The 15154-nt window shown below is 32.4% G+C and overlaps 1 protein-coding gene across 1 annotated transcript in view; it reads left to right on the top strand.

Annotated features, from left to right (window-relative positions):
- The window catches only part of LOC129966538 (GAS2-like protein 1), a 68843-nt gene that overhangs the window by 34696 nt on the left and 18993 nt on the right, over positions 1–15154 (top strand). The window contains exon 4 of the mRNA XM_056080977.1: positions 2214–2307. Within this exon, the coding sequence (XP_055936952.1) occupies positions 2214–2307 (94 nt within the window). The remainder of the gene's footprint in view (positions 1–2213; positions 2308–15154) is intronic.

Genomic DNA, 15154 nt, shown 5'->3' with positions numbered 1-15154 from the left:
AAGAAAAATAACTTGATAGTTAGCACATAAATGATGTGGAACAAACCTGTATTCTTCTCATGTCTGAAGACCGATTCACCTTAATTGCGTAATCCAAAAACGGAAAAGAAAAAGAACGTCCTTGCTCGTGCTGGAAAAAGTTTAATTTACGATAGTATTCCTGTAATCTCGAAAATTAAATAAACTGCTTTAATGGGATAAGTATAGTTTTTTCTTTGATGATACATCATTTAAGGAAAGAAGTCTGTTCATGGCCTTCTGGTATTATCAGCGTCCTTCGCTTATAACTTATTTATTTTCATGTGCCTCGCATATCAATCAATCTGAGTTTACTACTTTCTAACATTACACAGGCATGATTTCGTCTCAACCATTATGTTAGTTGAAGGAAAAATGAAGAGAGGGAAATGGCTGCAAGTGATTAAAATAAGTTTTCCCGAAACAGATGTTTTTTTTTGTGTGTGTGTGTGTGTGTGTGTGTGTGTGTGTGTGTGTGTGTGTGTGTGTGTGTGTGTGTGTGTGTGTGTTTTATCTTTTTAAGTCATCCAGTTTAATTATTTTGAGCAAGCAAAAACTTTTTCATTAAATTTTTTATCATTATTTTTTTTTAATTTTTATTAAGCTATTATTATTATTTTCTATTGAATCCATTTTATTTAAAAAGTAATTTTTGGAATTATAAAAAATAAACACCATTTTAATAAACTGCGCATTTTTTTTATACTTTCTTTCATTTATTAAATGAATTTTCGCTTTTTTTAAAACACAAATATGGGAAATAAAAAATCTTGAAATCTTTTTCTTATTTAATTTCAGCTTTTCGGGGGGGGGGGTCATTAAAACCCCTTTTGTGGAATAATCGTTATTAAAACTAATGTGAAATGAATAGAATCTCTTGTTTATACAGGTGCTTCATATATATTTTATAATTCCGCTAAATGCTGGCATAACGGTAGCGCATCTTCTCCGTGATCTGGGCGTCCCGGGTTCGAATCCCAGTTCGGGCAAGGTTGTTCTTCATCTGTGTTCTATATGTGAGATGTGTGAATGTGCCCCCATGTAAAAAGGGGTTGTGCAAGCGAATGTGTGAGTTCCATCTTCATATTAGCTAGAAGTCAGACTTTTGCCCTCGGGTGCTCAGTGGTCTTTACCCTCAGAAGCTACTGCACCCCCTTTCGGTGGTAGCGCGGACACGACATCATCAATTCTGTTTAATGATAATAGTTATGGACTGACGTACGATTTATAAACTGCAACATGCATAAGGCAAAAATTGCACAAGACCCTCTGCAAAACAGAAAGATGGATCCATCATTATTAAATTTGGGATGTAGTTATTATTTGGGCAGTAAATGCTCAGTAAAGCTTTCGAATTTTTAATTAAAGATACATAACATTTGTAAAATTCAGAGCATTTTAACATAGAAAAGTCATTTTTAAATCACTTTAAAATAAATTTTTAAAAAAGCTTTTTCAGTAATGCAAAGTTTATTTCTGGGTAATTTTTCTTAATTTTAATCATTTTTAATGATGTTTTACAACATTTTTCATCCTTTTAATATCTTATACACGAATGTTAACGACAAATGTTAAATGCCTTATTTTGTGTGTGCGCATTATCATTGCTATGTAATGAAGAATAGAATAAAAATGAATAAGTAAATAAAGATAAACGAATCAAGTCTGAAATATTATGTTATCGTGTTTCATGCCACTTTTCAATTCGAATCCACTTTTCAATTTTTCTGAAAAGTTTTGATTGTTGTTACTTAGCTTTTAAGGAATGAAGCAATTACAAATTTATTAAAAATTTGTAGAAAAATATAAGTTTTCAAACTGATAAACCTATCACAGCCTATAAAAATATAACCTTAACATTTTTAATCCATATAGTAAGACATTAATTTGATTATTTAAAAACATATAAACAAAAAATTATTAATGAATTTAATTTAGGTTTCAAACAATTCATTTATTGAATAATACAATTCTAATTAGTTTTCCAAATATAGAGCATCGAACCACATGTTTCCTCCCCCCCTCAAAAACTTCCCAGAATTCTTATTTTCTATTATACTTATTTGCACAATCAAATCCGGCATTCACTAAAGCGTGGCCATGTAACATCTTCCGCAACGTTACGCATCCGCCACGGTGAGAGGGAAAAAAGAATCTAATAATACGGGCCTATAATTTCAACTTGTTCTTTGCAGATTCTTCGAAGTCACGTGATGGTACGAGTCGGAGGTGGCTGGGACACCTTGGAACACTACTTGGACAAACATGACCCTTGCAGATGCAGATCTGGTGAGTGGAATTATTGCTTAGAATTTGCTCAAAATAAATATTATTGTCACCATAAAATTCTTGTTGTAATTTCATCAGTCATAATATTTTATTATAGTTTTAATCAATCATGTTCTTTTTATATACTTATGCAGATTATTAGCTGATAAATAGTTTCGAATTTCACTTAGAACATGGTATCAATGGAATTTTAATATTCCGAGTGGATTGGAACCGCAGTTATTTTGGATAATGAAAAATTGGGTTAATAGCGATTACTTGTTAAATTCTGACTTTTTTTTTTTCAAAGATTTTCCAAAATTATTTGAATAATAAAAAATAAGTTTTCAAGTATTACTTCTGATAATTATTTAAAACAGTGAAAATTTCTCAAATATTCTCTATTTAAAGTGTTATCCCCTATCCTACCCACATAGAAATAGGGCTGATAAAATCTTTAAGTCAAATTTTTTCTCTTTGTATGCTATAAAATAACTAGTGGAAGTGCCCCCTCCCACAAAAAAAATCTCATATTCTCTAATAAAGATGTTATCTCAGAGAATGACTTGCATGGCATTAGGGTGCAATAATTAAGAAATATTAACCTTTGGTGTAAAATTAGTATTTTTTCAAAAATTTTCGTGTCATCGTTTTTTTTTTTTTTTTTTTTTTTTGCCATTCTTGGTATGTGGTTAAAAATATCCTAAAATCGAATTTGTGTTTAAGTTGCTTTCTTTCCAATCGATTGAAACAAAATTTTGACACAAAACTACACTTAAAAGTCACAAAAACCCATTTCAAATTTGATATATTTAAGTTATTGTGTTTTTGAGTTATCGCGTTTACGTGTTTATGATTGTGCAGATCTATAAACGATCAACCTTTTGTTGCTTTTGGCTATTTTAAATCTGGATACTAAATTTTATCCATGTAGCTCTCTTCGTTTTGTAGTTATCGTGTTAACTTATATTCGAAAAGCCGGACAGACAGACTTCTGAATAGATTTTGCGCAAAATTTGATATATTTTTTACAAATTTGGTGTAAAGACTGTACACCAAAATTCATCTCTAGTTCAAAGTGTTTTAGAGTTTGCTCGAAACAATTTTTCGAATTCAGGTAGGTCTAAAACGTGGAGATTCATCAAACGTGAGATACTTCGTCGAATTCGAATTTTTCGACGATTACAATACTTTCTCTATACTCCTTGTGAAAGAAAGTTAAAAATACCTGAATTTTATATATCAGCGAACTCTTTTAAACTCTCGTTTTATCTCTTCCATCATTCTCGGGCGCTGTTCAGATAAAATGACAGACAGACGTCAGCCTCCCCCCTCCGTTGATAACATCCGCCGTGGTGAATTTATTAGGGTGTGGTGCATCAAAACTGTCATTAAATCGTGAAAAGGAACGATTGAAGCGCATCAGTAGTTTCTTTTTTACTCCTTGCGAAGTGTGATTGTTGGAATGGACCCATTTATGGCTGATGCACGGACAACCGAAGCATGTCGATCTTATTAGCTACAATTACGCAGATGACGAATAGGTTTGACGACCCGTTATTTCACGTCGCTGCTTGGTCATCGTCTTACGCTGAGTTGGGGGGGGGAGGTATAATACCCTTGCAACCTCCACATTTAATGTATGAGTTTGAAGAAGATGTCATTTCTTAAAGAGGTGTGTGCAATGTCAGATTTCTGACATAGGCTGTGGGGGACTCTGGTAAGTCGAAGTAAAAAAACAGACAGGAGTGCCTTAACTCTTTATAGGGCTTAATTCCGAGACATTGACAAATAAAAATTTTTAGGGTTATATCATGATAAATGATATAACCCTAAATGTAAATACTAAAACATCAAAAGTTCGTTGATTTGTCACTTAATTCATGAAATAAAGAGTGGTAAATATACTTACCAGAGATCGTTCAAGGGAAACTGAAAGTGGTAAGTATACTTTCCACTGAACGCTAAGGGCAAAAATATCATCGAATATTCATTGGTAAATATACTTATTACTCGATTTTAGGTAATTAAAAAAAACTTTATACAGTTTCTTTTTAATTAGAAATCATAAAATTCGTCGGAATTCAAATTAAATAATGTCTTACATTAAAGCTTGAAAGTCATTTTGCATTTGTTAGGCTCCCTTGGAGAATCGCTACAATGCACAAAAATAAAACTGTTGCAATCTGATGCAATTTTATTAATAAATATGTCAAAATACGTATAAAATCATTCCGAATTTTAAGAAACTCCAACTGCGTCAATAATTTTTGTTCATTTTTAAAAATGAGTGATAAATTTAAATCAAATAAATTCAATAACAAATGTTGATAGTTAAATATAAGAATATCTTAGACATAAGAAACACAATGCAGTGATGTTTCATTTCTGAAAACTTTATTTAGGAGTTAAAATTTAGTGACAAACGCTGGAGCTTAATGTCGCTACGAAAACCCTTACATCGTGAACGGGCAATGGTAAGCATATTTAGCACTTTTGAATTTATATGATATCTAATATGGACTTAATGCATTTCTGAGTTATTAAAATAGCTCAATTGAATCCTAAGCATGTGATTATCCTATTTATCAATTTAACATACCTTTTTAAGAAACCCTTATAAAAAATCTTTTAGATGGTATATACCAAAACTTTAAAGGGTCGAGAATCTTAAGTATCCTTTAACTTCTCAAATGAACTGAAATAACAAATTTTCTGCATTCTATGTCACATCTAACTAAAAGATTAAATAAATTCGTAAACCAAGGAGTTAATTTTTCAAATTAACTCCTTGGTTTACGAATTTACCCTTGTCAGGAAATTTGCTACCCTTTTTCAAAGGGTAGCAAATTTCCTGACAAAAAAAAAGAATAATTAATATATTATTAATATTCTGAATAATAAGTGTTCAGTGTGTTAAACGGCTAATAACCATTCACTCAAGTAATATTCTTCATTTGAGTTGGAAAATCAAAGTTAGGACGAAGTTGTAATTTGATTAATGAAATTTATGGTTGACGTTGTACGAATTTATATTATTGCTTCCCTTGCAGTAAGTCTCCTGTTATTAAAAGTAGTTTTACTGAAAATTCTAAAGCCCTGTTCCGACGACCCGTGCCCGCCTTAAGTCTGGTACATTTTGCCCTATTTACCCTCTATTGTGTTTTTCTGGGGTTCTTTGATTTCTTTTCATTTTACCGATAATTTGCGGGAAGCTCCCGATCGCCATCCACAAGCAGGGGGTGGCCTAACAGTCAGTTGGCAGATTTACGACCATATCCGTAATGGCAACAGGCCGTCAGAACGCGGCTTAGCGGATTCTGGATCACTGTCTCCCGGCCTTGGCGACGAAATTGGCAATAAAAATTTAGGGCCCAGAATATTTAAGAATCTAGGCAATATCTCCATTAGGACTCGACAGAAGTGCTGTCCTAGAACATTCGTTGCCGGTTATAAAAACCGAAACAGAAGTACATTTTGGAATAGAGATGCTTGAGAGAGTTGAAATGATCTTAAGCGAGTAGTTGAGCAAAGTCTTTCTTGAAGTTTTGATTTCTTCAATAATAAAATTGCGAAATTTGTATCATTTCGAACAGCAAGTGTTTTGAATTATTAAATTCATTCGAATGGTTTGATGTTGATACTGCATCTTATTTACCAACGTCGTATATCCCCTCTTGTGTTCGACTTGTAATATTGTTCATGAATTATTTTATTTTAAATATTATGCTTCATTCAGAGTTTTATATATTATATAGCGTATTCTTTTCTTTTACCAAATTCTCTGGCAATGATCAGTGTGTAGCAGAGACCATTTCTATGTTTGCTACCTTATGTTCTGTTCCGAAAACGATTCTTTGCTGTAAGCCTAATCCTAATTCTATTCTGATTTTAAGTCTATTCTTCTATTTATGAGGCATCATACAAGCATAAAGTCGAAAAGATAGCTTAGAAATTGGGCAGAATAAAATATCAGTCTATTTTCTTGAAATCATACGGTTATCTTTATTTATAATTAAAATATATCCATATTCGAAACTAAGTAGATTGTGTTCCACTAATGCTGATAAACGGATAAACTGAAAGATAAACGGATGACAACATAAGGTTGTCATCCGTTTATCTTTCTTAACTTCTCAAACATATTTCATTTTTAACAAGCCGTTAAAAGTTTTTAAGCGTTAATGGAAAACGAAGAATCGAGTCATACATGTATAACAAAAGCCAGAATGGGAAATTGAGGTCAGAATCTCTTTTTTATTTTCATATTTTCTTTTTCTTACTTTTTTGCTTTTCACACAACTTTGCCTTTCTTCTTTTCTGCCATCTTCACCAAATGCTGACCTTGTTGTCGAGCCGATTTCATAGCCGAGGGCGTTTGTCTTAGCCGCTGTTGGGTGGTGGGTCTTTTTTCTCTAGCTTTTATACAATGTGTGTGACATCTTTCACGCTGTCACGGCTCCGATTTCACTTTCGCTTTCTTAACGCCCTGGAATGCGACTGCTTCAATGGACAGCGCTCGGATAGATAAGGCATGCGCGGAAATAATTTGTTTTTGTCCTATGCAGCTACTGTTACATCGTTAGCTCTGAGGAAGTTGAAACTTTGTTTTAGAAGTGCGTGGCTATAAATAATGTTGATGTATATCGGGAACTGCATTTAAAAAGTTGAAGGAATAAAATAAATAGATAATACAAGCCTTTGTCCTTATATTTCATGTAATAGCTTTTAGCTAACGAAATTTCAGTTCTGCTATCATCAATTATGATTTATATTTATGATAACCGTTTTTAATTAGTTGAATAAGTAAAGCATCAAGGGGATAACAGTCTTTGTTCTATAGATCCCAGTTTAGTACATTTCAATCAATTAAGAAAAATATCAATTTTATTACTTATGTTTAATTTTACTATTAGCAATTAGCTAGATATATATAAAATGCGCTAGCATACTGGCATAGGGGTAGCGCGTCTTCCCCGTTATCTGGGCGTCCTGGGTTCGAGTCCCGGCACCGGCATGGTTGTTCTTCATCTGCTATATCTGTCAGATGTGTGAATCTGCTGTAAAAATGCGGATGTGCTGTGAAAAGGGGTCTGTGCAAGCGAATGTGGTGCGTGAGTAGCAAAACCGTATTCTTGGCCCTAGTTGACTGAAACAAGAGACGCTCTCTCTCTCTCTCTCTCAGCTTAAAATCGCTCATTTCGGAATCAGCGGGCTTGTCCATGGTAAGTGCCATTAGAAACAACAACAATGTAAAAGGCTTTTATTCGAATTTGTAGATGAAAACGAAATTTTAAGCGCCGTTCTTCAACCAGAAGTCTGACCGTCTTACCATCATTATTATGTGGACATGATGGCAAAAATCAACGGGAATAGTCTGCCTGAAATTTTCTCACATAAAGAAGCTATCCCCTTTCTTCCGCATAAAATTGAGGATTTGGGTAAAGCCGTGAAAACCTTCCAAAAGCACTGGTGAATAGAAGTTATGAAATGTAGATCTTTGACATGAAGCTACCGTTTTCACTGAATCTCTCGCGAGAAAATATATTTTGGACGCTTTTTTGTCGACCGAATGTCACCAAAATTTGATACGAAACTGCAGTTGTAGTCAGAAGATAGCATTCTGGATCTTATTGATTTAAGTCATTGCATTTATGAATTTTTGCTTTTACATGCATGCGAAAATACAGACCGATATATAATCGATCATTTCACAGATTTTGTTTAACATTTGATAAGTATCTATTTTCAGATACTAAACCTCTGTACCAAATTTTATCTACCTGAAAATGTGCATTTTGTACTTATCAAATTCACTTGTACTTGTACTTGTACCCAAAATTTGAAACTTAGAACTTTTGACGCAATTCCATGTATCAAATTTGAGCCGCCTAACTCAAAGGGTTTTTGAGTTATCGTGTTCACAGATAGACTGACAGACATAATGCTAAAAATGTGTTTTTTGGACTCAAGGTAGTCTGAAAAGAGGAGATTCGTCAAAATCTTGCATTCGAATTTTTGACGATGACAATATTTCTTCTATGTTTCGAGTACTAGAATGTTTTGAACAATAATATCACTACTCATGTGGTTCCTTGGAAAGGGAAAAGCATTCTATATAAGAGAGACACCTCCCGCTGAGTGTACGTAATATATATTGAATTAGTGCCATGATGTTGTGATAACACTGCACATTTTTATTTCCAAACATACTGTCAAATATATGAATTTCAGAAGAAGCTCTTGTTTTTTTATTTATTTATTTAATTCGCCTACTAATTTGTTTAAACTCCCAATTAGATTACATATCTAGTTTGGGACATTTATTGTTATTTCAATCTCTGTAATAACATAAAGGACGGTTGAGATATTGAGGCTTTACCAAGTGATTTTTGCATTTTAAACGATGTAATACTTTTCTTTAATTTCAAATGTAAATGTTAAAAATTCAGTTATTCGATGCACGTGCCATACTCATCATTATAGTGCAAGAGATTAAGACTCTGTTTGAAGTGTCAGGTTGATTTAGTTTTATCAGACAAGATTTAAATCACCAAATAAAAACAGATCAGAAATATAAAGAATCCATCATAGCGTTTAACTTAAAGATTATTCATCACATATATATGATTTTATGAATTTTGCTGAAAATGCATTATTCATCATAAAATATTCATCGAACCGACAGCACAGTAGATTTCTTTATCTTCAACGAATTGTTTTGATGAATGACTCTCCGTATTTTGTTCTTTTGTTGTTGTGAAACAAAAAGACGGAACTCGGTTATAGTTCAATAGCCGCTTTCGAGGAATATCGCCAAAGCTACTTTGTATTAAATATGAGTCTTCGAAACATGTTCCTTGTCACGTATTTGTCTGATCTGTATTAAAATGTGGCATTAACGAATGGAACTGTTGCATGAACGAAGCATAGGAATCTCATTGCCAGAAGAGATAGAGAAAAAAAATTCATCCAGAGTTAACATTCAACTAACAATAGCAATTGGTATTTTTCATGTCCTCTCACTTCGTCCAGTATCACGTTTTGTTTTGTAACATTCTGGACGAACTGGTTGAATCACTCTCTGTCTTTCTGTGTTATAACATCTAGAGCGGGTCGTTTCAAGAAAAATGAAATTTTACAACAACAAAATAAAAAATATCTTATATAATATAATATCATAACCGACTCCAAGTGGAACGAAGCCATGTGTCTTACCAAAAGTGGGACGCAAATGTTTTTGATAAATCGGAGGAGGTAAAATTGATTAACAAATATGTCTTTATTCAGGATATTTCAACTAAATTTACGGAATGTCTGTATTTATTTATTTGGACATTCAGAAAGATTAAAGAAAATTATAACAAAAAAAACCTTTGAATATTATAGTGTAAAATATTTGCAATAGAATAATCTTGTTCTTAAGTTTTTTTGGAAGTCCAACAGATAGCGAAACTAATGCAGAAATAGTGATTATACATTCGATTGTCGTAAAAATTGCTTCAATGATGGAAAAAGTAAATTGTGTGTGCATCTCTCTCTCTCTGTGTGTGTATATGTGTATGTGTGTGGTTTCGAGCATTTAATCATTACTGTTCAGTGTCAATTTCGGTCTTATAATAAAGGACAGACTGTTTTCAACGTCTGTCGGAAATAATTAATACACTCTGAGTCGTAGATGCAATGTCTAATATGACAATCGAAATGCTGGACTGTACTTGCTGAAAATTGGAATGCCGCCTATACACTTCCAAGCGTGTTTACATTGAAATTTGCTGTTATAAGTGGTTATATTAAAAACTAGTATATAACCGTCCTTGCAATACATCGAAACAACCATGTGCCAAATTATCATAGTTCTTTTACAGTAATGTTTTGCAATCAGAGTAAGATTTTGTAGCCCCCTTGTAAAAATATTTGAATTTACCAAAAAAAAAAAAAAAAGGTGCACAAAAAAAATTACGCAAATATTAAATAGAATCCTTCTTTTTTGGTTTTTAAAGAAAGAATTAAAAAAACGCTATTAAATATTGGATAAAACAGTAAAAACGGTTTGAATTTCAGGATAACAACGTAACTTAGTTCTAGAAATTAGGTTAAAAAATATTTTTTTTAAAAATTGTCAAAATTTGTCAAAAATTTGCATTATTATTAAATTGGTATCATTCAAAAAATAATTCTTTAAATTTTGAAACGATACTAAATTTATTTTTGTAATGTAATATTTTCATAAGTTATCTCGGAAAAAAACAACCCTAAAAGTTAATTAAAATTTGAAAAAAAAAATCTCTTAGGTGCACATTTTGCCCCACCAAGGTATATATGTGCCAAATTTCACAGCTGTAGGTCAAATGGATCTATCTGTAGACTGTCAACATATACACATTCATTTTTATTATTAGTAGAAATGACTCTTAATTGGGGGCATCGACGTTGATGCATTTTGTTGGTGAAACAAATGTTCTGTTTTAAAAATATTCAAATAACTATGTAAAAATAATTAAACATATAGGAATGTGATCATTTATACAGATTTTACAATTCATAGAATTTATATATTTTCTAAAAACTTTTTCTTTGGCAAATAGGAAAATAAAGTTTTTTTTAGTCGTCTGGCTTGTGGATACTGCTCCCCCCCCCTTCAACTTAGGGACCCTAGTAGCTGCCTAGTTGGAAATCCGCCACTGCGCTTTACATTCTTTTGTTTTGTAATTCTCTGACCAAACTGGTTCAAACCATCCTCTGCTTTCTTTTCTAAAGCAGACCATTAAATTCAAAGGAAAGAAATTTTCAACTCAAGAATATAAAGCAGCTGACACCCCCCCCCTACCATTAACATCGGTATGCAAAGAGCATAAAATCGACTACAAGGTGAAGTGTCGTGCGGCTCTCTCCCACTTTGGAAAATCTCCTGTCAACCTTGAAGGTGATGACCAGGCGAACAAGTATCTACTGACCTCATTTTTCGTCTTTTATGTGTTTTAAGAGAAAAAATAAGCCAAAAAACTAAATTCCGTCTACTCTTTCAAATGCTAAGAGAGAGTGGACTTGCGAAATTTGACAGGCCATTTAAAAAACATACGGCATCCCACCGCCCGCAGTGGCGTAGGTCACGTGATTTTGAGTTGCCATCACTTACATTTTTTATTTATTTATTTATTTATTTTTTTTTTTCGAAATACCACAAACTGAGAAAACTGTGCTAAACCGTACTTATTGGAAACAAAGTATCATTTTTCATCTTTTTTTTTTTTTTTTTTTTTTTTTCTAAGAAGCTAGGTCAACAAACAAACCGTAACTTTTAGGAAACTCCCATTTGTAAAATGGGAAATTCGACACTTTCAATATAAGTAATCTCTAACACTTAAGGATTTCGACAAGTAATAAATCTATTACGAAGTCGAATAGGTAAAGACAATTTCATATATTGTATCCACGGGGGTTCTGCAACTCACGCTGGAATGCGCGGTGATTCATTTCAGCTTAGTTTAAATTTTGAATTTTATGATTCATTTTGAAATTTTAATTATTAGTTAGTGAAAGTAATTGCAGTACACTCCCGATTATCCGCGGAATTGGGTGGCGCGGCCGCCGCGGATAACAAAAATCGCGGATAATCCGAAAAAAGCTAAAAACGGGTATAGCAAAAGAGAAAACAGTCATTCCAACTTTGAAAAAATCGTTTTATGTACAATAAAACGTAAAATAACCAGCAGGAAATGTTTAACTAACGCTTACTATTTTAGTATATCACTCAAAACGAACCTAAAATGCATTTTGTTAGTGAAAACAGAAAAGTGCTTTGTACTTACGAAAGGCGTCAAGGATACACAGAAAAATTAATACATATGTACTGTTTTAATACTCTAATGTATTATTTAATTACAAAAGCATAACTGTAAAACGACACCTTTTTGAAGAAATCAGTCATTTGTGTTTGCTTCTTGCTTTGAAAGCATTTTCTCTTTGCTTGGAAGCAAAAAAAAAAAAAAAAAAAAAAAAAAAAAACGACAGGCGCGGATAATCGGAAGTCTACTGTACATTGTTGATTTGGCGTTAGCATGTTTTATTAATGTAGGGTAGCACGGTAGCTTCTGAGGGCAAAAGTCTGACTTCTTTGAAGATGACACGCGCACACTCGCTTCTTTGCACAACCCCCTTTTTACAGTGGGGGGGGGGGGCTTTTTCACACACCTCACAGATAGAGCACAAAGGAAGAAAACCACGCCCGAACCAGGACGCCCAGATCACGGGAAAGATGCGTTACCCCTAGGCCAGGACGGGGGCAACGTAAGATAGTGAAACTAAGTAGTTGTTAATCTATATACTTATAATAAAGCTCAATGTGTGTGTGTGTGTGTTGGCGCTCTACAGGCCAGGTCATTTGACATACAGCTATCAAATTTGGTACATGTATACCTTAGATGTCGGGAATGTGCACCTGGGGTCCAGTTTTTTGAAATTTTAATTATTAATTAAAAACTAACTTTCCCGCCAAAAAAATCGTCCATTTTCCCCACCGCCAAATGAGTAAGGCTTCAATTTTTTTTCTCCCAACAGTAATGAGGCTAGGGTTAATATTTTTCGGCGGATTATTTCAAACGATTCTGTTTATTTTCTTAATGTTTTATGCATTTAAAATTAAACATTGTTAATTAATCCATGTTTCAGATTCATTCTGAAGTACTTTTGAATTAAAATAACACAGAATCAAGGAATTTAAAAATGTATAATCTGCATAGCGTTACCCCAACTGGCGTAGAAAAATTCACGCATTTGCATTACCGTAATTAGCGAAGAAAATTCACGCCTGCGCATTGTGTTCCGATTGTTGCCATGACAACCATTATCAACGGACGATTTAAATTATTTTTAGGTTAGTTGCTTGCTTTTGTAAGTAAATTGTATTTATGTTATTTATATATTTTTTGTATATGCTTATAGTTTTAAGTACATCGTTTTTTAAGTAGTTTTTTTGAACCTGTTTTCAATGATTTAAATTATTTTTAGGTTAGTTGCATGCTTTTGTAATTAAATTGTATTTATGTTAGTTATATATTTTTTGTATATGTTTATAGTTTTAAGTACATCGTTTTTTAAGTAGTTTTTTAAAACCTGTTTTCGACCGATTATTTTAAACGATTCATTTTATTTTTTGAGTGTTTGATGCATTTAAAATTAAACATTGTTAATGAATCGATCTGTTCATGATGAATCTGAGAAAATTTTGTTGACAAATTCTTGAGATATTACATAATTTAAGAAAGATATTCTTTAGTGCCCATAAAGTTTAAACGCTCAGTGACTCTATTATCAGTAATCATATTATTAAAAAAAATGCTTTGTTTCAGTAAAAAATATTATGATATTAATTGCAGTTTAGTCATTTCCATTTTAATTTTAAGCATAAATTCTACCGGAACTAACAGAAAATTAGAGAGATACATATTATGTTATGGCTGAAGGACTTTATATTATTATGAGTGAATTACATGACTATCAAAATTTGAAGCTTTAAAATATTTGATGAAGAAGCTATTAAAGTAGGAATTACATAAAATATTTAATTATTAAAATTTTAACGAGCATTAAGATTGGCGAACCGGCTGGTCGCCAAAGGCGGCTAGTTTCTAATAAAATTTAATTTAATTTCGAAATAAATTTTTGTAATTATCTGTCGGAATAAAAATTTATGTAACTGCGGTTGAACAATAAAAAATGATCATGGAAGTGTACGGTTAAGATGAAAGAATCACAATATCGGGTTATTTTCATATTTATTTGCGTAAAAAATACTGTAATACCATATTTTTAATGTTTTTGTATCAATTATTTTTCATTCTTAACTTATTTTGAAATTTTGTCTCGCAAAAATTTTTCAATAGTGAAAAAAAAAACTATTAAAACACATCTTCTGACATTTCTAGTATTCAGGACCATCTAATCAAATAATCTCATTGGACTGTAACCCAGGAACGCCGTTGATCCAAGAGTGCTTAAAATTTACTATACTGATTTCATTTTAATTTTCTATTTGCAAAATTATAAAACATTAATCAGAGAACTGGTGATTTGTATTTAATTAGACTGATACTTTCGTTGAACATAAGGTACTACTTTCTAACGATAGGTCATATTACTGTAGCTCAAACTTGTTAAGACCAAACTGCTGATATTGTTATTATCGCTAGCATCTTATTTCCTTCACATTTCATTGTACATTTCGTTACTACGCGTGCGCAGAAATGATACTGATTTAAATCACAGAAATTTATACTCTTTTCGTAGAAGCCTAACGTTTTTTCCGTAAGATTGAATGCTATATAAGAAAAAAAAATGTGTTTCATTGTTAATACATTTAAAAATTATGTGCGAAATTAAATAATTTTATCATTTAATTCATTTTTTGGATACTGTTAACGCATGCTACGGATTAATCACCAAATAACTCGTCAAGGATGACACGATAGATTCAGCTAAAATACTAAATTCACACCAAAAGTTAATATTTCGTAACTATTGTACGCCAATGCCATATAAGAGATTCTCTAGCATGACAAGTTTATTAGGGATTATGCGAGAACGTTTTGGAGAGAACTCACCTGCTGGTTATTTATTTATTCATTTATTTTGACTCATCATTGTTTGATATCTACGTTAGGATACAAAATTGTCGAAGAAAACGCTCGTTGTTTTAAAATGCTGTTTTAACAAAATGAATGTGAGGAAACAGTTACAAATCTGGTCAATTATTCTTGACTAAACATTAAAATCTACTGTTTCATTTTTCATGGTATTATGCCACTAATCTCTACGTAGCTATTATGACCTCCACAGTCAATAGAAGTGAAGTGAAAGGAGATGAACA

The sequence above is a fragment of the Argiope bruennichi genome, chromosome 4 (assembly GCF_947563725.1).
Source record: "Argiope bruennichi chromosome 4, qqArgBrue1.1, whole genome shotgun sequence".
NCBI lineage: Eukaryota > Metazoa > Arthropoda > Arachnida > Araneae > Araneidae > Argiope > Argiope bruennichi.
The sequence above is the reverse complement of the archived record's forward strand: the minus strand, read 5'-3'. Positions and strand labels throughout refer to the sequence as shown.